The sequence below is a fragment of the Sinohyriopsis cumingii genome, chromosome 4 (genome assembly GCF_028554795.1).
Source record: "Sinohyriopsis cumingii isolate HCF-2022 chromosome 4, ASM2855479v2, whole genome shotgun sequence".
Lineage (NCBI taxonomy): Eukaryota > Metazoa > Mollusca > Bivalvia > Unionida > Unionidae > Sinohyriopsis > Sinohyriopsis cumingii.
Genome location: NC_142964.1, coordinates 4,041,006 through 4,063,817, shown reverse-complemented (window position 1 = coordinate 4,063,817; position 22,812 = coordinate 4,041,006). Strand labels below are relative to the sequence as shown.

The following is a 22,812-nucleotide window of genomic DNA, read 5'->3' as shown; positions in this document are numbered from 1 at the left end:
ATCTGAAATTATTTAAATCTACTTATTGAAGTATTAAAAAAAATACTCCAATCCTGTGTAATGTTTGAGAAACAACAGCAGTGAAGTTATTTTACTATAAACGTGTCCATACAACAGATGCCCCACCAATGTGGTTAATATAAGTTATGGATAATTTCTGAATCAAACAGGGGCCATATATTAGGCCTATGTATCCTTAATATAAAGCTTTACACAAACTTTGTTTTCTATTCATTGGGTCCTTTAAAAGTTATTAAGTGCAAAAGAGGGATTGAGGGATATAATGAGATTAAATGGAATCGACAAATACAATATCCCCCTCTTTAGAATATAATACAAAAATTTAATATTACTTATGAAACCTGAATACAGAATCCTAAGTCTGTGTATGTTTCAAGTGTACCACTGCCAGATTTAATGAAACCTCATACAGATCCAGTATCTCTTGAATAGCAGTCTCAGATCAAAATGATCTAAATTTAATTATTCTCCATAGCCTATGTACATCAAACTTTTCTGACATTAAAAAATACCACAAAACTGAAAATCTATATACTTTACTTCTTTATTCAAGCCTAGATCTTAAGAGCTATAGATGAGAAAGAGAAAGTTCAGTAATCGGGTAATAGTGTATGAATAGAAAAAATTAGTGATTACCAGTGATAATATTCATACAAATTCCATCACAATTATCAACATATTCTGTTCAAGAAAAATTACAAAGTACACATATACATGTTTCATTAACCATTGAGTGAATGAAGTTTGTTAAAAAATAACAAACAATTAATACAGTACACCTTTGAGAAATGAAAAGTATATTTCTAACAATGAAACTCAATTTTATCTTGTATCAAAAGTTATTTCCCAATTCTCAAAAATGTTTAAGTAAGATTAGAAAATTACTTTCTTTTCTTATCCAGCTTCTTTTACACAGACATGACAGTTACAGAATCCTAGAAAATATTTAATGATTCTTTCAATGTACAACTGTTTGCTTAGCTCGTTATTCTTCAACATGTTTGCATAAACTATGGCAAAAATGAAGACCATAACTGGACACAAAAGAGAAGATATCTGAATGGGTTATGACAGCTCATGACATACAAACTAGTAAATTAACGTTCTTCTTCACAGGCTAAGAACAAAAACTGCATTAAGATTTTTATTTTCCATTTATGACAATGCCTCAACATGTTGTACTGTAATAAAGATACAAAAAATACAGGGAGACAATTTTAGGTATAGCACCTTATCATCAAACTAAAGGTTAATTAAATAAACAATAAATGAGGAAGTAGTACATAAAGATGAGATTACCATTCATACTCGCTAATGAGTCAAATTGCAAACTGCACAGATGCAGATCTGCCAGCACATAATGTGATGGTAGATCTGGGTCTGTGCAGTTTGCTAGGAGTAATCAGTACAACAAGCAGTACAGACCCTTATCTATTGGAGCATTATGCTATGTCAGATCAGAATCAGGATCTGTGCAGTTTTATTTGAATTAGGAGCGAGTACACATGGTATGTAACAGTAAACAAACAAAACCATGCTATAGAAAACCTAATTATCAACCTAATACCTTTTATATTTCTAAAGTTTTACCAGTTGTCTACATGAATGCATGGTTGAAAAAAATTCATTTTTTCAGAAGTCAGTAAAAACTACAAATCTTTACTAGCCGAGTAAACTTCTGCATCATAAGCCAGAATTTTACATTACACTCAATAAGCAAATTTAAATAGTTGTGCAGTTACACAAAGATCTTTGGAATGAAATTCTATTTACAAATACATGTGGATGAATGAAAGACACTGGTCTGCAACTAATCTACTCCACATGGACATAATGTAAACAAAAGCAGCATGTACTTGGTAAAATTGCTTAGACAATTTGAAAAAATCTTTCATTATCAAAGCTGTCAAACGAAAAAGAATATTTCTTGCAGTGAAATGGTATTCTTCTTTATAAATGATGAAAATGAACAAAGCCATGTACAGACAAGGCAGATTTGAAATATTTCAAAGAGCATGTAAAGCTGAAATACTACAATGTGAGTAAGAAACTTAACAGACAAATTTGACCTTCATACTGTCTTGAACAAATGACTTTCTTAATTTTTATTTTGATACTTTTATGATGCAGCTGAAAATTTAATTTTCTTTACTTGCTAGATCTTACAGATGCCCCCCTCCTCACACAATTATAAATGTTGTACATCTTCCACATCAACTACTTTCATATTATGCTGAATTAGAAAAATCTGTAACAGTCTTTATCTGATGACAAAATTAACAATTGACCTGCAGTATAAACTCTTTTATGTTAAAGAAAAGGTGATGAAAAACCCTGCTGTAGTACATGCAGAACACAAGCGGTTGTCCTTCTCAATTATTTCCAGGGTTTCAAATATTTTGTCTGATTTTACCAATAGCTGGAGTTCAGAACAATGCCTGAACAAAGAATGTGAGAATTAACAATTTATTCCACAGACATTTAGAGAACTTCAAATTTTTTTAACAAATTAAGCCACAATGATCCATTTATAACAAGTGATTCTGTAACAAGAGCAGATCTTCATTTGTTCTACACAAACCACTTCTTTTCTACTATACAATAAAATTATATCCTGACAATCAGTATCATATCACAGGAGGATTAAACACATTATCTGACAAAAACAGTTTATTGACTCCGCTACCTAAAGCAAAGTACACTCCTGCAGGATAAGAAAAATTGTCCATTTTCAGAGAACTCTAATATTTGAACACATCCCTGAAAAAACAAAATGTGTCCCATTTCCAATTAGCCACTCTTTCCAGATAATTAGTGCCGACTTTAAGAATGTCACTAGTTAGTGAAATAGGTCTCTCAGCTGCTACGTATTGTTGTTATTGTTTGTGTTATTATCAATTGGTCTTCTGAACAGCAGTATATGTGGCTCTGAAAGAAAAGGCATAAAGAAAATAAGTTAAATATAAATCAAATCAAGGCTCAGGAAAACATTTTTTGGGCACTCATCCATGATTTGCAATAGTTACTCATCCCTGTCAGTGCTTTACTCAACATAGTACAATTCTCCAATGCACTGCTTACACCTGTACTACAAAGATACAGGTATTGGATGCATGCTTGACACCAAAATGGGTTAAAATTATGAAAATATGTTGAGAGTAAAGTGTGTCTTTAAAATGCTTCAAAAACATGGTTCTTTATACAAATATATAATAAAAGACAAGGTTGAGAAATTGCAGTTCCAGTCTTAGCCTTCAATTTCTTGGCATTAGCACTGGGAGACACTTTTGAAGTAATATAGGTGTTATTTTAATGTGGACCATGTCCTTTTCAACAAACTATCACAAATCTTTATGGGTAAGATAAGAAGCAATAATTTTGTGATGTTTGTCTGGCTAGATGGTGTGACACTTGCTACTGTCACCACTCTGTATATAAGAATACCAATCAATATTTTATTAATCATTTTAGTCCTACTAAACACCAATGATAAAAATGCCTATCATACAAGGGACAGAAAAACTCCCACAATTTTACAGTAAACGAAAACAGATTTTGGTTTCATTTTAAAACATATTCACACCTGGATTATGCTTTATGTAGTGTCCCTAATCATGTTTTTTATGTAATGCCTATACTATAAAGATATGAGGTTCATGCTACATGTAGTGTATCAAACCCCAGCATTGTGGAACATCACTACCATGTTCTTCACTGTATCATGCTACATGTAGTGTATCAAACCCCAGCAATGTGGAACACCACTACCATATTAATACATGTATCATGCTACATGTAGTGTATCAAACCCCAGCATTGTGGAACACCACTACCATATTCATCCACATGCTACATGTAGTGTATCAAACCCCAGCATTGTGGAACATCACTACCATATTCATCCATGTATCATGCTACATGTAGTGTATCAAACCCCAGCATTGTGGAACATCACTACCATATTCATCCATGTATCATGCTACATGTAGTGTATCAAACCCCAGCATTGTGGAACATCACTACCATATTCCTCATTGTATCATGCTACATGTAGTGTATCAAACCCCAGCATTGTGGAACACCACTACCATATTCATCCATGTATCATGCTACATGTAGTGTATCAAACCCCAGCACTGTGGAACACCACTACCATATTCATCCATGTATCATGCTACATGTAGTGTACCAAACCCCAGCATTGTGGAACACCACTACCATATTCATCCATGTATCATGCTACATGTAGTGTATCAAACCCCAGCACTGTGGAACACCACTACCATATTCATCCATGTATCATGCTACATGTAGTGTATCAAACCCCAGCACTGTGGAACACCACTACCATATTCATCCATGTATCATGCTACATGTAGTGTATCAAACCACAGCATTGTGTAACACCACTACCATATTCATCCATGTATCATGCTACATGCAGTGTATCAAACCCCAGCATTGTGAAACACCACTACCATATTCATCCATGTATCATGCTACATGTAGTGTATCAAACCCCAGCATTGTGGAACACCACTACCATATTCATCCATGTATCATGCTACATGTAGTGTACCAAACCCCAGCATTGTGGAACACCACTACCATATTCATCCATGTATCATGCTACATATAGTGTAACAAACCCCAGCATTGTGGAACACCACTACCATATTCATCCGTGTGTCATGCTACATGTAGTGTATCAAACCCCAGCATTGTGGAACACCACTACCATATTCATCTGTGTATTATGCTACATGTAGTGTACCAAACCCCAGCATTGTGGAACACCATTACCATATTAATACATGTATCATGCTACATGCAGTGTATCAAATCCCAGCACTGTGGAACACCACTACCATATTCATACATGTATCATGCTTCATGTAGTCTACACAACCCTGGCTCAATTGACACCACCACATTGTATTAACTTAAAATACAGTTATCATGGTTTTTGGTTTATCCATGTGTCATGGTGAGGCACTTTATCCCAACCTCACACAATGAAACACACAACAGTGGAGGGGTAAGTATATACCAGGGGTGGGCAAACTAAAGACCGCAGGCTGCATGCAGCCTGCCAAGGGTTTTCATGCAGCCTAGGAACAAGTCACCATTCGCACTGACTCTGTTTATGTTACTCTGTTTATCAAATAAATGTGCTTCTTTTGAAGTTTAAGTTTTCAAATATTAACAACTAAAAATTAATTAGATGTTATTTAGAAAAACCTTTTGTTTTTGCTATTTCAAATATTAATTATTTTACTTAATGAACTATGTGGCCTGCGACAAGGTGTAAATTTGTGTATGCGGCACTTGCACTGGAACATTTGCCCACTTCTGGTATATACCAATCACCACTGTATCTTGGCATGCACATCTGAACAGCCAATGCATGACGATCACAGATGTAAAGACTGGGCAGTCAAGAGCAATTGTAATTCGATTCCATTTGAAGAATCAATCATCTTTTTGTCCATTATATATTTGGACAATAACTGTGAATCACTGTCAATATTAAAATTAGAATTTGTTCATGTTTCTGTTGCAAATACTGTATACTAACTATTTAGTGCCCCGACTCTAATTAATTCCCGTCCCCTTTTTAATAACAGAAAACTTAAAACTTGCCAAGAATCATCACCATTCTTTAATTCATAACTGCAACACAGGAATTAAGTAGTCCACAATGATTAACATAATCCCAATTTCACATTTTCTATCTACATTATAGATCTTACTTCCATGGTGTTTAACTTTTTGCCTCCGATTCTTTGTAAATAATGCAGTGTAGGAACAACTTTAACTTTCATTAACAAATTTTAATAAACACTCACCTTTTTGGAAAATGTAGTGCCCCCTCCCCCTTTATCAGGAAGTATATGCCTGGTATGTGAAATATATTGTGCATGGCCACACAATAGCAGGCAAGCCATCTACACCTTAAATTGTCTGCATTTTTAAGGTCTGGGGTAAAAGCATAAGATAGGCTGCCAGTCTGACCCTGCCATAAATTCATGTATTAATATGCCATACAAACCAAAACCTACCAAACACATCAAATCAGGTATACGTTTTAATTCCACATGTGCATACGTGCACACACACACACACAAAACAAACAAAAATTGCATTCCAATACCCAAAATTATAACATGTAACTTTTATAAAGTTTTAGTGAAAATAAGTAAATTCATTTAGTCACCTGTCTTATCACAACTCTACATAGAGGTCTCTCTCTCCACGAAATCTGAGAGTTCAGTAAAAGTTAGGTATTTTCAGTTCACTTTAAGCTGAAAACAAAATCAAGATTATTTTCTTGTGATGATGAGACCCAATCCTTAAGCACTTTCATTTACTATTCTCATAGTCAAGTTTTATATCTTTTCCTAATCATGGTCATTTAAAAAAAAGACATCCAGTTTTACCTGAAAATCAGTGTCCTGCAGAACATTTTTCAGTAACAGCTCATAACTTTTCTCTAGATGCTATGCATTTAACCTATGGATTGTTTTTTTATAAAAAAAAGATATTTGTGAAAACGTATATGTCGCCAAGAATGTATTCATGAAGAATGGTACTGTATCTGCTCTGACAGACATGCTTGTGAAGAGAACCATGTTTTAAAAATGCAACCATATTTTCTTTCTTCTAAATAGTGGCTGCATATGAAACTCCCCCTCGAAACTCTTTAGGACATATTTGCTGGTACATAAGGCAACCATCCGTTTCTCGTTGCTGACCCTAACACTTTTGCCCCGAATCAATTCCCAAAATTGATTTGTTCATCTAATTGAGGCAGTTCTGCACAGTACTTTGAAGTGATTAGTTTTATAAACTAATTATTATATGTTTTTTAAAAAAAACACCTGCCTACCTACTCTATGTTTGCCAGAGCAGCCAACCCTCCAGACTTGACATTGGTGAAAAGAGGGATAAAAATTAGTGAATTTTGAACACAATTAGTGAACAATTATGACATGACAATAGCTCCATCCAATTTGATGGTCAGTAGTCCATTATATGAAAATCCCTAAATAAAACTAAGGCATATTATTAAAACTGATTATGTGTACCAATTTATTTACAGCCAAATTTACTGACACACCTCTCCCTCGACAATTTGCACACAACAGGGTCCACAAGCATAGATACACCATATGCGAGGGTGCAAGTTACAGAGAGACCTCCAAAATCTCAGAAAAAAAATCCTCTTAGCTATACTTCGAGAAAACTGCGAGGGGGGGGGGAGAAAGATGGGGGTAGGGAACTTGGCTATTTACTGACTGAATCCTCGTTTTACAATCACACTGATAATAATTGTTAATAACGCACTTTTTCTAATGAAGTTGTTTGTTATTCTGTATCAATAACATTTATTTTCAAAATGTCAAACATGTGAAAGATCATTCCAACTGGTTACAACAATCATCACGTGTATGTGAAAACATCTGTGTATTACGTCACTGCTTTTTGATTTTGTTGATTAGTCTGGTCCCTGGAATGGTATTTAACAGCCAAGTCAGGAGTTGGAGTAGCAGGGAACTAGACAAACTGTTGATACACCACCAAACAAGATTCCTTTTCTTTCAAAAGCTAGCAACATTTATTTCGGGAGACAATTGTCTACGTCGCAACTCAAATTTTGTATTGTTCAGTAAGTACAATATTGATGTGATTTCATTGGAAGTAGTGAGCATTTGTAACAAATGAACATAGTTCTACTAAGATAGCGACAAGCAATACAGGTGACCAGTGCTGCTATCTTGACTAGTACGTAATGGGATAAAAATTATTTTATTCCTGATTTAAGCTGATTGAGAACTTGGGAATTCATTATTTTTTTGCATGAATCCGTGAATCGCTATCTACAGAGTCGTGAATTCACATCAAAAGTATGAGGGCTGGCCAGTCTGCTTTACAACCATTGCAATAGGAAATAGTTTATTTGCCTGAACAGTAAATCATACCTACTTTATCGACACCACATCCACTCTGGTGGTAGACTGGTACTGCTCTGCAAGACAGGGTGGTGTGTAGAACTTTTCTAAAAATAATCTCCAAGCAACTACATCATGACATGCAGGGAGATGGTGGAGGGGCTATTCCATAATCCTCCCCATCCCCAACTGCAATACATGGAGAAATAAATTGCGGGACCTATACTGTAAAATATAATCATTCCTGGATTTTGCTTCATATAGTTTATCTAACACTGGCTTTGTAAAACACCTATATTAAATTTAAACCTGAACCATTCTACATGAGAGCATCCAACCATGGCTTCAGTGAAAAAACCTAAACTATATTATACCTGGATCATGTTTCATGTAGTGTATCCAACCCTGGCTTTGCTGAACACCTATACTCCGCCACTCTGCTTCAGACATCAGGTGATTTTTGGGAACAAGTTTTGCAATATCCTTAGGTAACATCACATGTCTGAAAAAAGTAAACAGAAATTAAAACTTAGTATATCATAAATTATTACTAAGTGTATTAACATACTGCTGATGTATAATATATGGGGTCAATTCAGGTTGCAGATCTGTATAAATATAATGGTCACAAAGTTTATTTAAACGTACATAGAGCTTCAGCAACTTTGGTGGCTCACCATTTACTCACCCTGTTTACTACATATTCCAACAACAACAAAAAACTCAGGCACTCACCGCCATCCCTAAAAAATTACCCAGGGATCACAACACAAAATCTTTCACAAACATGATACATTTACCTGCTTAAACTGCCATGCATGCATGAGGTTTGGTCCGAAAATATTTAATATTTCATTTGTACAATCAATTCCAGTTTAAATAATACAGTAGGCAAAATACTGGTTTCTTCTCAGGTTGCGGAACTACCGTTAAGGATGGAAAAAGTCAGTACAAAACCAAATTTTGCTGGATCAAATGCTAATCAGCCAATATCATCAATGCATGCTTTATTATCTGTAGGGAAAATGATATTGTAAATAATATTTTATACAAAGAAAATGAATATGTTATTGACTTTTAAAGGAGTGGCACTGATATTAAGTGAAACTATGTGATAAAAACCAACAAAGCAAATACTATTTAACCAATGCCTGATGCTACTAAATGCACATAGACAATGAATAAAACCATAAACTTTGCAGTCCTATCAGTGGACTGCTATAACAAAGCAAGACAGTGGTTACATTAACAAAGCCCCTCTTGTATAAATAGATGCACTCACACGATCACTGTTTCAATTCCGTTGGAAAGGTTTTATTTCATTCTTATGCTGACTTTAATGCTTCACTGTGTTATCTATGAATAGTCAGTGTGATGTTTCATCAGCAACAAAGAAACTGCAATGAACAACATGCTATGAAGACACATGTGCATTTGCTCTCATGTACATGTTATAGGTTTTGTTTTAAACAAATTTACAAATTTTCTTCAACTACCATTTTATGGTGAACTTTCATACAAAAATTCTTGTTGTAGGGTTTAACACCATTTTTCAGCACACGATGGGCTATACATGGCGGCCAGTATTAATGATGGAGGAAGAATCTGGGAAAACCCCGGAAAGAACCACTGACCCACGAGAAGCTACTGGCAAGCTTTTTCTCATACCAGGGATCGTCCTGGGCTTCGCCAATGTCGCAAATTGCGATTTTTTTTCCTTATTGGCCACAAAAATATCCCATCTGGCGATTTTTTTTGCGACATACTTTTTGGTTATTTAATTTGTACATACAATCATGGATTTGGACTGAATAAATTAAAAGGGAGAATGAAAGGAAGCCACAAACTTGACTAAGCAATGCATTGGAATCAATCTGTTACACAAACGATCCTTTGTTCGTATTGACAACCCCATCTTTACAGTGCATTGTTACATCATAATCTGCTTATGCTGACATCTGGGATGAGTACTGTATGCTGTGATACAGTCAATCATGCTACCGAACTATACCTACAACTGACCGACTTCTGAAGACGCGAATAGAACAGATACAATTAACTGAATGGCTAATCCTTCTGGGTTTTTTTTGTTGTTGTTTTTTTTTACATATACCAATACAATAGTTTTGCTGAACTATCATAGAAAACTGATAACCTCTGAAGTACCGACTACTGTGTATAAATACAAAGCAAATGGAAAAAATCTCAATCACAATTATATGTCACCAGTACAGCATTTTACTCATTGATCTTTTCCTTTTGCCATCAATCCGTGTTACCGCTGCAGAGACTTAAACTCCGCAACAAGAAATAGCACCAAAAAAAAAAAACAGTTTTGCATAATTAGTAATAATTATTTATTTCGCAAAATACAGGAGTGAAAGAATCCCTAAATTGGGTGTGAATTTATGCTTATATATACGGTCCAATATTGCCAGGTGTTGACTCATGTAAGTTTCATTCGTGGGAATGGAGATCCTATTTTGCTTGTCGAGAAAATTCATACAGCATTCAGTGATCATTCTTGGGATTTAGGAAGCAATTCACTACAAGCTTTGTGAAGCTAGCCATGGGGGGGGCTGCTGACAGACTACTGGTGTCACCTGTCAGCACTGTAGACTGTGAACGTGGATTCAGTAAGATGAACCTCATAAAAACTGACATCAGAAATAAACTCTGCATCTCATCTCTCGAGAATTTAATGAGAATCAGCATGTACAGATGTGAAAAATTAGACTTTGAAACTACACTCAACAAGTGGGCAGCCCTAAAATCGCGACAGATCTTCATGTAACACTTTGTAACATTTTGTTAATGCTTGTTGTAATTAGAGTATTAACTAACCCATCTTTTGTAATTTTCATTGCCTGTTACATTAATAGACTAAATTAACACTTGAAAAAATGTACACTACTTGTTCTGGCGACACTTTTTGAAAATTGGCAACAAAATATTGAGGTTGGCGATTTTTTTGGCGACAGCTTTTTAAAAGCCGGGACCATCACTGCATACCCACATTAGCCAAATCCGAGACTCAAACCCACACAGAGGTGAGATGGCAGTAATCCGTAACAGAGAGGACTTTAGACCACTCAGCCACTCGGAGCCCCTCAAAAATTCTTGTTTAAAGATAGTTTATTAAGCATTTTTACTAACTTGCAATTACAATATTGATGTAATCAGGTTACTCCTATCTGATCCTAAATTCATTACAATGTATAGCTTCTAATGTGCTCTTAAGTCATATGGCCAAAATACATTGCATATGAATATGATAGTTTTTATGTGTGTACAGAATGTGTATATAATATATATGCAACAAAGTTTCTACTTGAAAATAAGTATTGCTGATATGCATAAGTAAGAAATAGAGGGCACAATTGAAATAAGAGCTTGAAAATGCATACATGCACTATACATGTATATATATATTGCATATATTGCTTTGCTTCCACTTTACTTTGTTCAGCTGTCACCTCTCCCTGCTCTGTCCAAAATGAGCAGTCACTTATAGCCTAAAAATCAAGTCTAGCTTGACCCCTGATAGTTGTGTTGTAATAGAAATAAAATGAATTACAATGTACAGCCTTTCTTGTCTTTCATCTAGACAGTTTATGGTTTACTTATCAGTAAAGCATGTGAAGAATGAGAGGAATAGTTTTCAACAATGAGTCCCGGTAAGGTCCGCTGGGTTTGTGGCAACACTTCAAAAAGATGACATGAACTTCCATCAGCAGACATCAATGATCTTTTGTCAGTCTTCTTGTAATGACCAATCATCACAAGATGGTGCTTGTTCATATTCTACATACAGCAAACGCCTCATCAATCCTTCCATTATGCTTTTTTAAAGCAAAATGAATTCTTATGGATGACAGCACTTCCAGGTAAGAGTAACACGTGGAGACCATCTTGCAAGGACTGTATCATAAGAAACTGATCAATGCTGTTCTTGTTGTTGTAGGGTGTAATGCCATTTTTCAGCACAAGATAGGCTATACATGGTGGCCAGTATAAATCGTAGAGGAAGAACCCAGGAAAACCCTAAAAAAAAAAACGACCCATAAGAAGCTACTGGCATGCTTTCTCACATATCCACATTGGGCAAATCCGAGACTCGAACTCACGCAGACTCAAGTGAGATGGCAGTGATCCGTATTGGTGAACACGTTAGACCACTCGGGGCCCCTGAAATGACCAATGCTTGGGGCTGAGCTGCAGTTAAGTCGTGCCATTACCCTTACCTCGGGGTGATGCTGCCTTCAACACATGCAACAGTAATAAAAAATTTCAGGTCAATAACTGATGGAAACTCAGGTGTTAAATTCTGACAGGCATTAATACTAAAAAAGCGAGTGTTCTGAAGGAATTAGTTCCATAAATGTAGTAGGATTCCACTTACCATCCACAGAAATTCATTGAAATAACGTTATTAAGTACCAGTGAGCAGATGATATTCTGACCTGAAAGGTGGCTGAAAACTACATATCAAATAGTGCCAAACATTGGTCTCTGCTACCAGTAATATCAACAACAACAACAACAAAAAAGGGAAGAAAAAAAGGCAGTGAACTACTTGCTGGTCTAAGCCTACCATGTACTGAAAAATGGCATGAAGCCAAGATGTTAAGGGCAAGCACCAAAATGATTCATGCAATTCTGGTAACAAATGAATAAACTGAACTAGTGATCAATTCAGTTATTAAATAGCATACTTTTCTCTGTTAGCAAGCGATGACTGAAAATGTTTTGCCAACTGGGATAAATATTTGCTAACTTAACGGGCTTTTCCCTTGGAATAAAGTTATTATTTCCCCAAACTTTTTATTTGGTAGCATGGAAACCATGTTAATTATTACCTATGCATGTCTATTAATTATTGCTGAGGAGTTCGGGTTTTTCCAAGGGCTAAAATGATATCGAGCTGTAGTTGGGTCTGGTCGTCTCCTACAACGCAAGACATCGACCCCGATAATTGTTTTGGGGACCCCCAAAATACAAATATCACGGTCAATGTCAATTGTTGGACTAGTAATTGTCTACATTTGTTACTTTCATTCCGTCTCACTAGTTGTTAAAGAGTATGTCGAAACCTTCCTCGTGACTAAACTTCGTCATGCGTTTTAACATATTCAAATTCGTAGTCAGAGTTATAGATACGCTCGGACATGTCCAATTCTAACATCGAAGGTCCACATTTGATAATTGCATCTCTGACATTTTAGAAATCTTACCTATATTCATACTTGTCATCTGTATATTTATCTGAATAATATATTTGTTTGTGTGACATTTTTGGCAATTTTTCCTTCTGTTGCCTTGTTAGCACAACCTGAAATAAAAACTATCCCCGTGTGGAGGTTTAAAATTGTTATCGCCTCTTTGATTGGTCATAACTGTTGCACCTAAGATGTCATCTGATTGGTTAGTTGAAATATCCCAAATAAAATTTCTCACTTAAGTATAAAAATATATGATGCATCGTATCCAAAGAAAATAATTTGAAATAATTTTTTAACTAATAGCGCAGATATTATATTTTCAATTATACAGTCTTGAGTCGAAGCGAAAGTAGAAAGGTCTGACTGGATCGCTACCTTATATTTTAAATTGAAATCAGCACTCTGTGACGATATACGCAATGTTTAATGACGTCAGCTGACAGGTATCCAATTTTATCGAATAGAGAAATAAAATAATTTAGCTGATGATAACATTTGAAGAAAGAAAAAGAAGAAGGAAAAACGTGTTTAAATGGAAAAATGTACTATTGCTTGCTTCCTATTATCGATTCCGCGTCAAATATGGCAGTGGAATTGGGCTGGATGACTTGAGTCAAGGGAAGATAACATCGAATCAGCGCCAGATCTACGACATGTCATTACTTCAGAGTACAAGTCACCTGAAATCTCTAAATACATACTGAATTACTAACAAAACACATTTGATCGTTTCTGCCAAGAGGCTCCAGTTGGGGTCAAATTTATTCGTGTAATTAAAGGGATTCAGCGACATATTGGCTGATTTGACTTTTTTTTATTTAAAAAAAAACAAATTCGCCCCAACCCCACCCACGCTTCCCATATAAATGAAGAAATATCAATGAGTAATATTCCCGGAGGACTTAGAATTATCTGCACAGATCAGAGAGAGGTAATGCGAATTATAGACCTTTGCGAAATTTATTTTAATCAGCACATAGTATAGACGCTATGTTAGTGTTAGTTAGATTGAAATTCGAGAAGATTAAAATAACTGAACTAATTTATGATGGAGTTGCCGTGTTGGAATTAACTAAATGGTTAATATATTACAAGAAGCTCAGAAGGAAACATGGTGAGAGGTTGAGACTTCTGTTGACTGATACTTCCTGTATCCATAAATCTTCTATAGTGACCTGAAAGATAACATCAAACTTTTTGACATAGCGGCTATCCTAGCGAAAATATATTTTATACCCAGGAAATGAACAGACGAATAAAATATTGCCTGGAGTTTTTAAACAAGAGCGGAATGATATTCTTACTAGAGATTTATATTCTCTCTGTTTCTGCCCCTTTAAAAATGCCCCCATTTATTGGCCCACAAATGAAATGAAGGCATGAAAGGAATAAACAAATGTGAAGTGAAAAAGAGTATAAATTTTGAAATGTACTCAAATTACCTTTGTTGACCCAAAAAAATTTGGTAGGAAAAGAATTTACTTAGCTAATACAAATATTTTTTTCTCTTGATGTTTGCGTACCATTAGACAAGGTGTTAAAAGTTATCTAAACAAGAACTGAGCAATTTTGTGAAATTGTCATCATTCTGACGTTTGTACTTCTGAGATTAATTCATTAATCCATTACCACTCAGTATAATAGCTGATAATTTAGAGTCAACATGTTCTCACCACATCTTAACATCTTTTAAACTAGCATCCTCAAAAGTGTCACTTGCTTTAACATCAACGCCCGTCTGCATAAAATGCTGCCTGTGTTATTTTACAGGGTCACCTGACTATGTGATGCCTATTCTTTCTTCCGTGAAAAAGTACAAACCATTAGAGATCAGCTTGACACCACAATTTCAATTGACTCGTCGTCACCATACAGTTGGGATACAGAATTTCAGCGGCAACCATTAGCAGCATTTGAACCTGTCTCTATGGATTTCGAACGTACAATCCTGATGAAGAGTACACCAAAATCATGTGAACTTCATCCAATTCCAACATCACTGCTGCTTGAGTGCTTAGATCCAGTATTGCCTTCGCTAACTGATGTTATTAATACCTCTCTCTCATATGGGGAATTCCCATCATTTTTCAAAACTGCCATTGTAAAGCCTCTGCTGAAGAAACCAACACTAGACCATAACAATTTAAAGAACTACCGCCCAGTTTCTAATTTCCCATTCATTTCAAAAATCTTAGAAAAGGTTGTTCTATCCCAGCTTGTATCTCGTCTTTTTAGCAATGTACAATCTGCATATTGCCCTTGCCACAGTACTGAAACAACTCTTCTAAAAGTAGTTAATGACATTCTCTCTGCGTTGGGTAACGGAAAGATTACAGTCCTCATCCTCCTTGATTTGTCTGCAGCATTTCACACAATAGACCATGATATATTACTTCACCGTCTCCAGCATGTATTTGGCATTCAAGATACAGCCTTACTGTGGTTCAAGTCCTACTTGGTCAACAGGACACAAATTGTATCTGCAAATGGAATACACTCCAGCCCAGTTGATCTATGTTGTGGTTTTTCCACAGGGGTCTTGGACCTGTTCTCTTCATTATGTACACTCAGTCGCTCTCAAGTGTCATAGATCATCACCCAGTGTCTCACCAATTGTACGCTGATGACACCCAAACATACAAATCTAGGCACCAAACTGAAGTTGATGCTACCATCCAAGGTACAGAGAGGTGCATTTCTGATGTGAAATCATGGATGACTTGTAACAAGCTGCAGCTGAATGATGATAAAACTGAGGCCATTCTGATCACAACACAAAGACTTTCTCAGTCACATCCTTTACCTCAAACAATAAATATCAGCAACGCCAACATTAAATTCACACAATCAGTACGAAACCTAGGTGTTATTCTGGACAGTACTCTCACATTGCACCAACATGTCATGAACATATGCAAGAATGCATATCTTGAGCTGAGACGCCATGGCACAATTTGCAAATATCGTTCAGTTGATGCTACTAAAACACTTGTGTGCTCATTAGTACTTTCAAGACTGGACTATTGTAACTCAGTTCTGTCTGGTTCATCTCAATATCTACTTCAGAAACTTTAAAAAGTTCAAAACACAGCTGCTCGGATCATACTTAGAGTACCACGATCAGAGCACACCTCCCCGCTGCTCTGTACCCTACACTGGCTATCCATTCGATCCAGAATCAAACACAAAATTTGTTCTCTGTGCTACATTTCACTGTCGGACTCCAGTCCAACGTACCTATCTGACCTCACCCATGTGTACATACCAGCAAGATACTTACGCTCCTCTTCTGACAAACGTATACTTATTATTCCCACAACGAAAACAAAGTCATATGGACAGCGTTCTTTTGCATACCAGGGCCCAACAACGTGGAATGAATTGCCCACTGAACTTAGACACAAAGACACAGTGATCACATTCAAGAGGGCTCTTAAAACTCACTTATTTCGACTGCAAGAACAAACTTAAAGACCTAATAATGTTTCCTACCTGAAATATTCTCAGCATGTTTTTTTTTATTTTTTAATGTTTTTCTAATTTAATGTTTGTTTTTGTAATAATATGATTATGATTATGTTTCTTATCTTATAGGTGTTGTCTAATGTTGTAAAGCGCTTAGAGCTTCTAAAGATTAGGCGCTATACAAAGTCCTCATTATTATTATTATTATTATTATAAATCAAGCTCGACTTTGTATAGGCATGCCTATTCATCAAACTCGACTTTGTATAGGCGTGACTATTCATCAAGCTCGGCTTTGTATAGGCATCGCCTTTGCTGATGGTGTATTCTTTTCTCCGTTTTTTTAAAAAAGTAAACCTGAATCAGTTGATATTGGTCCTTGCCATTTCTGCCATCGTGCTAACGCTATTTACTTAACGTGACATATATATGTTATTAATACGATATGAAGTTATCTCACTTGACCATCATCGGGTTGGGGGGGGGGGGGTTGCTTATGTTTAATATATTCATGAAAACTCTTTCTAACTTACTGGTGATCGCTATTAAAGTTATATGAAAAAGTTACAATGGATGAGGTTTTTATAAGACAAAATGCTTGAGCCAACCCGAAGAGTTACCACTGAAATAATTTATTTCATGTGGTTATATGGTTGTTTTATTTTGTCGAGGTAAATATATAAAGTTTTGTGTTTCATAAAGTCTGCAAATAGTATCGAAGGCAACAGACGACAGTATAATGATATGACTTTTGATACTAACAATTAGGTAGTCAATTGTGAACTGACCGAACACAATTGAAGCAATCGTTTTTCAGCTTCTGCAGTTTTCATGTATAACGATGGATCAACTGCAAACATCGGTAGGTGTTTAAAAAGGAACATGTAGGCAACGATAGAAGCAAATTTTAATGTTTTATGGTAAATTGTGTTCACAGTCTATTTGCATCAATCCATTTTTTTGCAGATTAAAGCTCAAGCACTTTTAGAAAAAACAGTTAAATCATTAGCAATGTAAGTTTGATTTTACTTTTGTTGCTACGACGTTAAATAAGTTTGTCAGGTGAAACTATATATTATGTCACCAGTCAAAATGTAATATAAATTGCAAGATGAGGCAATGGTTTAAAAATTTGGAGTTTAAATTTTGAACTTGATAAATTGTTCTTACGTGCTGTGAATGAACCAACAGGTACTCCGTCGAAATAAAGATTACATTTTGATTTTCAACAAATTACAGCAATATTAGGTTTATGTAAAAATGTTCAGTTCCTATGGTTGACTCAGCCACGACTGTTTCACATTTGTTTACAATTTAAGCCTGTTTTTTATATTATGTTTTTGTAAAATCACTGCATACTCATCATGAACGCTTATGTAGTGAAAATTGAATAGAATACAAATTTGTGTATTTATCCACACCAAATAATGCTGCTGCTTATTACAATGGTATCATCATTGAAAATATTTAGAAATTTGTAAAAATTTTTGAAACTTTAGAACATGTCTGCGTTTATGTTTTAAATAAATGGTCTTTTTATTCTTATTATTCCTTTTCTTTACCACAATAAGCTGTAAGGTTGTCCCATCAAAACTTTTAAGCAAGGAGGTATTTTCTATTCATACAAACAATGTCTTTCATTCTTAATTCGTTAACTATTTATATATCACCTTTCTGAAGACTGTTGTATACTATCCAGTGTAGCTTTGTGTCATTATATATGGTGTTTAAAACTAACAATTTATTATATTGTATTCGCTGCACCGCTTTCTCATTTTATTTACGCTTGCGTTCTCTCTCTCTCTCTCTCCCTCTCTCTCTCTCTCTCTCTCTCTCTCTCTCTCTCTGATGCATTTACACCTGGTGGTAGAATTTATAACAAAAAATATTTTATTATCTTACAGTGAATTAGAAATGTTTTGTTTTTGCAATTAATTTCTTAGGTCAAATCCGCCGGGATATCGCTGAATCCACGTCAATTTCAAGGTTGAATATACCGCCTCACCACCGTCCAAATACCACGGGCGACAATCCGCTACCTTTCTTTATCTCTTGTAGCTGCTTGTGCACATAGTCTTACTTACTATGAATATGCATAAACCTACTTAACCAATCGCTGCGAGCGTAAGTAGAATTATCTTGCCAGTGTTACCCAACATGAGTTTTTACCCTGTTTCAATGAGCCAATAATGGTGTCTTTTCCAAACACAGTCACTTATTGACTAATAAAACGGTCACTTTAAATTATGTGTTTATAGACAGTTACATGTTATGACGATATAATCATGCTTATGCCAACACGTGAAAAACGAGAAAATATAATGACTGACATCCATGGGTGATACAGGAAAGTACCGGGTTGTCTCCCCTTGCTTGTGACGAACACGTTTAAAATGCCCTGTAATGTAAAGGTTCTGTCACCTCATATCCTTGGCACTTATTTTATGTCATACTCCGTGAGCTCAAGCCCTTCCCCTGGTTGCAATGTCATACATGACAATGAGTGGAAGAGTGGAAACAGCTTTAATCAGTTATTAAAGATAGTTTCTTTGTATACTGTTTTGTAACATTAATGTTTTTAAGGTTTATTTAAAGGCGTAATTATTTTGTCAACTGTCTTAACAACATACAAGTCATTTCGATAGTCTTTGATATACAAGCGATCCTATAAAATAATTTACATCAACACCGTGTACGTCTTTTATTTAATGTTTTCATTCGTTCTCTTAAGAGAAGACCCTATAATAAAAGTAAGCAAGGGTGGATTGTTTGATAATGATTAATATGTTTACAACTAAATGATAATTGTTTCTAGTCAGATAAGTACGGGGTGTGTGTGACGACAGCCCATGGATCCGAAACTGGGAAAAAAAATAACGTTTACATTTATATTTTGGAACAATCGTTTTAATTTAGCAAAAACCGTAATCCCTTTTATATGAACGACAAGCATTATTATTCAAGAGATAAAAACATTAGTGATGCGACTGAGGCTGTAAATTCATCGTTAAATTTTCTTCCTCTTTATTATTTGTTTTAAAATATTTCAATGTCCATATAATTCAAATCTAAAACTGTCTTTCAAATGTAAAACTGTCTTTGTTTGTGTGTTATTTTTCACAAGCACATAACCAAAATAATATAGGTTATCATACGCATATCCTATTAAACTTTGAATGGTTATTAGGAGGATCCACAATTTGTCCGTATACTGTAAGAATTTTAGCTTTAGATGCTATTACACACACACACACACACACACACACATGCTGTAAAGACTGATAGTAAGCGTTTGTGGACACATTACTATACGTCCAACGGAATACCGTGGTTATCGTTTTATATATATATATATATATATATATATATATATATATATATATATATATATATATATATATATATATATATATATATATATAAATGTATGAGTTCGGTTCATCCTATACCGCACGTTGCGAAGTGCTTTCGATGGGAAGAACCGAATACTTCCAGTGCACAGACGATGTATTACGGTATCGTCTTTGTATAAATGCCTCACCGTAAGACTAAATCTACTCATTACGGAACGTCTTGTCGGTGAACAGTCTACTTTAAGGACTTGCACATCTTCAGCTGTAGATGTATGTGAGTTAATTTTTAATTTTTTGTGTATAATCTATAACTATTGTACTACCACGTTTATTTTTGTTTATGTTCTATGTAGCTTCGACTTACGTATAATAATGCAAATATTTTCTATTCTTGTTTGTGATTTAGCAAGAGATTTATATTAGCAGTATAAAGTTGCATATTTAAGAAATGTTTAGTACTGTATGATTCTTATCGGACACGGGTAGGTTCACTTCTGAACCTGTGTATTGTTTTGTAATTATTGTGCCGATAATGTAATATGCATAGAATATCGTATATAACGTCATTATATTTTATCGTATATGCCCGCGTCATACATATTACACTGTGTTATATGTATTTTCAGCTGATCGGAGTCGCAGCTGTAGAGCTGATAGGAGTCGATGTGGTACCAGCTGTACAGCTAACCATAGAAGTCGACCATAGCAGCTGTAAAGCTGAACCATAGCAGCCATAAAGCTGAGTGAACAGCACGTAATCGGGCGTTGCTGACCCATTCATGGGCGCTGATTGCTTGATTGACCAAGGAACTGAACAGTAGTCGGTGACTACCTGGAATACTGACTGCTTGATTGACCAGTGTGACTGGTAGTAAATTGTGCTGGTGACAGAGATTGTAACTCCATAATGTAATCTTTTAGCCGTGGGATAATTTTGAGATTTGTAATACCCAGTGTTTTGGGGATTGTAAAAATATTTTATATATCTGTATTTTTGTTTTCATCATTTTACTATTTGAGTAAAATACCTCATTTTTTCTAGGCACAAAAAAGTGAATCGAGGAGAGGCCGTCCCTGAACAGCGTGGTTTTCTGGACTACGTGTGCATCCTGGCAGCAGTACCTATCTTTCTGGAAGGAGATTTATTGCTGGGGGCTTTTCTTTTTGGGACTGTCTTTGTCTTATTTAAACTTGTTGCAACACAACTGTTCCTTCTTGGTCTGCCGTCTTTCGGGGATTGGGCTTATTTTCTGCTTCTAACATCGCCATTAGGATTCCATTTTAAAGGCGAGCTAATATTGACACAACATAAAGAACCACTTCCACCAGGTTTCAGAATGATTTGGTTTTATTTTTGTACTGTTTAAGGATATACCAGTTGTGATGATAACGCTACTTGATGTTTCTAAAAAAAAAAAACCTTTGATGGGGTATGTGAATTATCCAAGCTACCATATAATAAGAGTATGCAAAGCATAAGGAATTCACAAATTAATATTTACACTTTAGATTAGGCAGCGGCGCATTGGTACGCTTTGCGAAAGATCCCGCATAGAGCCCATATTATCCTAGCTACGTTACTGGAATGATCCCCTGTAGGAACTGACGAGTTGGCGAAGCAAACCATGTTAATACTTCTTGGAGACTTACTTGTAACTAATGTGATCGTAATTGTGCATTTTAGCGACTGATGGCATACAGTGCATGAATCAGGTTCATAGAAGAATGATGTTGAATTTATGTTAGGTTCGAATACTGCTTTAAAGAGAATAAGTGCATCTTGCGTTGTTTTCTTTCAGACAGATGCTAAAGGGGTCGTGTCAGTGACAGTACCTATTTGGCAAACTGGCCAAAAATCTCAACAAGTCGGAAGTAGCCGATGGGTAAATGCGCGTGAGATGTTTGAGTGTCATCGTCATATTGACACACAGGTGTCCCAAACTCATTTGCTAACATTAGTACTCGAGATTTCTCTTTTGAACTTATACCACGTAATGGGCATTGAGACTGATGATGCGATGTGCTTTACCTTGAAGAAATAAATTTTGGTAATATTAATTACACTAGTACGACGATGATGTCCTTTCGTGCAAACCAAATTTTAATTTCTTCTTCCTCTTCTCCTGACATGTTATCGAAGGCACAAGATGTGTTCGGCACAGACACCGTCTTCGCGAGAAATGCGTTCTACACATAAAACGGATTGTCCTTGAGTAATATGTATGTTGACTTCACTCTTTGTGTCACCACACCACACGATACGTTGTGATCTACGATCAAACAATTTTTTTTTTGCATTCGATTAAACGTTTGACAACTTCGGTTGTGCCTGATCTACTCGGTCCATCAACCAACGTGTTAGAGGAATGGCGAAGATACAATGCCTCTAAACTCTGGCGATCTACCTTGTATGGGAGGGGTAGCTCTTCTGGTGGGGGAACAGTCGTCCCTCCTCGGGGGTAGCTCGTCCACATTTGGTCTTCACATCCACCCAGCTCTCACCTGTGCCTCCAAGAATCTGTAACAGCGGCCACACCCCGGTAAACTGATTCGACGGGCAGTCTAAATCAGATGAGGGTAACACTCGGTGTGTTATGGCTTGCCTGCCCAAGCATGTGAAGACTGTATTCGGTGGATTGCGTGGAAGAAACCGATAGCAAGTTCAATGAGCAGGAAGGCGATTCTCAGCAACGCGTTGAGGAGCGTATAGACCATTACGAGACACATAGGAAGTCCTGGTCATCCATGGCATCCAATTACATCTTTAGTCATATTGACCTTGTATTACTATTGGATCCA

General features: G+C 35.8%; 1 protein-coding gene across 2 annotated transcripts; it reads right to left on the bottom strand.

Moving 5' to 3' along the window:
* Positions 1-547: 547 nt before the first annotated feature.
* LOC149800549 (cyclin-dependent kinases regulatory subunit-like) lies at positions 548-13,361 on the bottom strand. Of its 2 annotated transcripts, none has more exons than XM_089954490.1 (3): positions 13,208-13,361; positions 8,348-8,475; positions 548-2,949 (listed from the first exon to the last, which is right to left on the bottom strand). In XM_089954490.1, exons 1-3 carry the CDS (start codon positions 13,264-13,266, stop codon positions 2,885-2,887), a joined length of 252 nt encoding a protein of 83 aa, XP_089810616.1. In that variant the 5' UTR covers positions 13,267-13,361; the 3' UTR covers positions 548-2,884. The 2 variants fall into 2 exon arrangements, with proteins under 2 accessions (XP_089810616.1, XP_089810617.1); XM_089954491.1 differs by lacking the exon at positions 13,208-13,361 and adding an exon at positions 12,833-12,988.
* Positions 13,362-22,812: the final 9,451 nt, after the last annotated feature.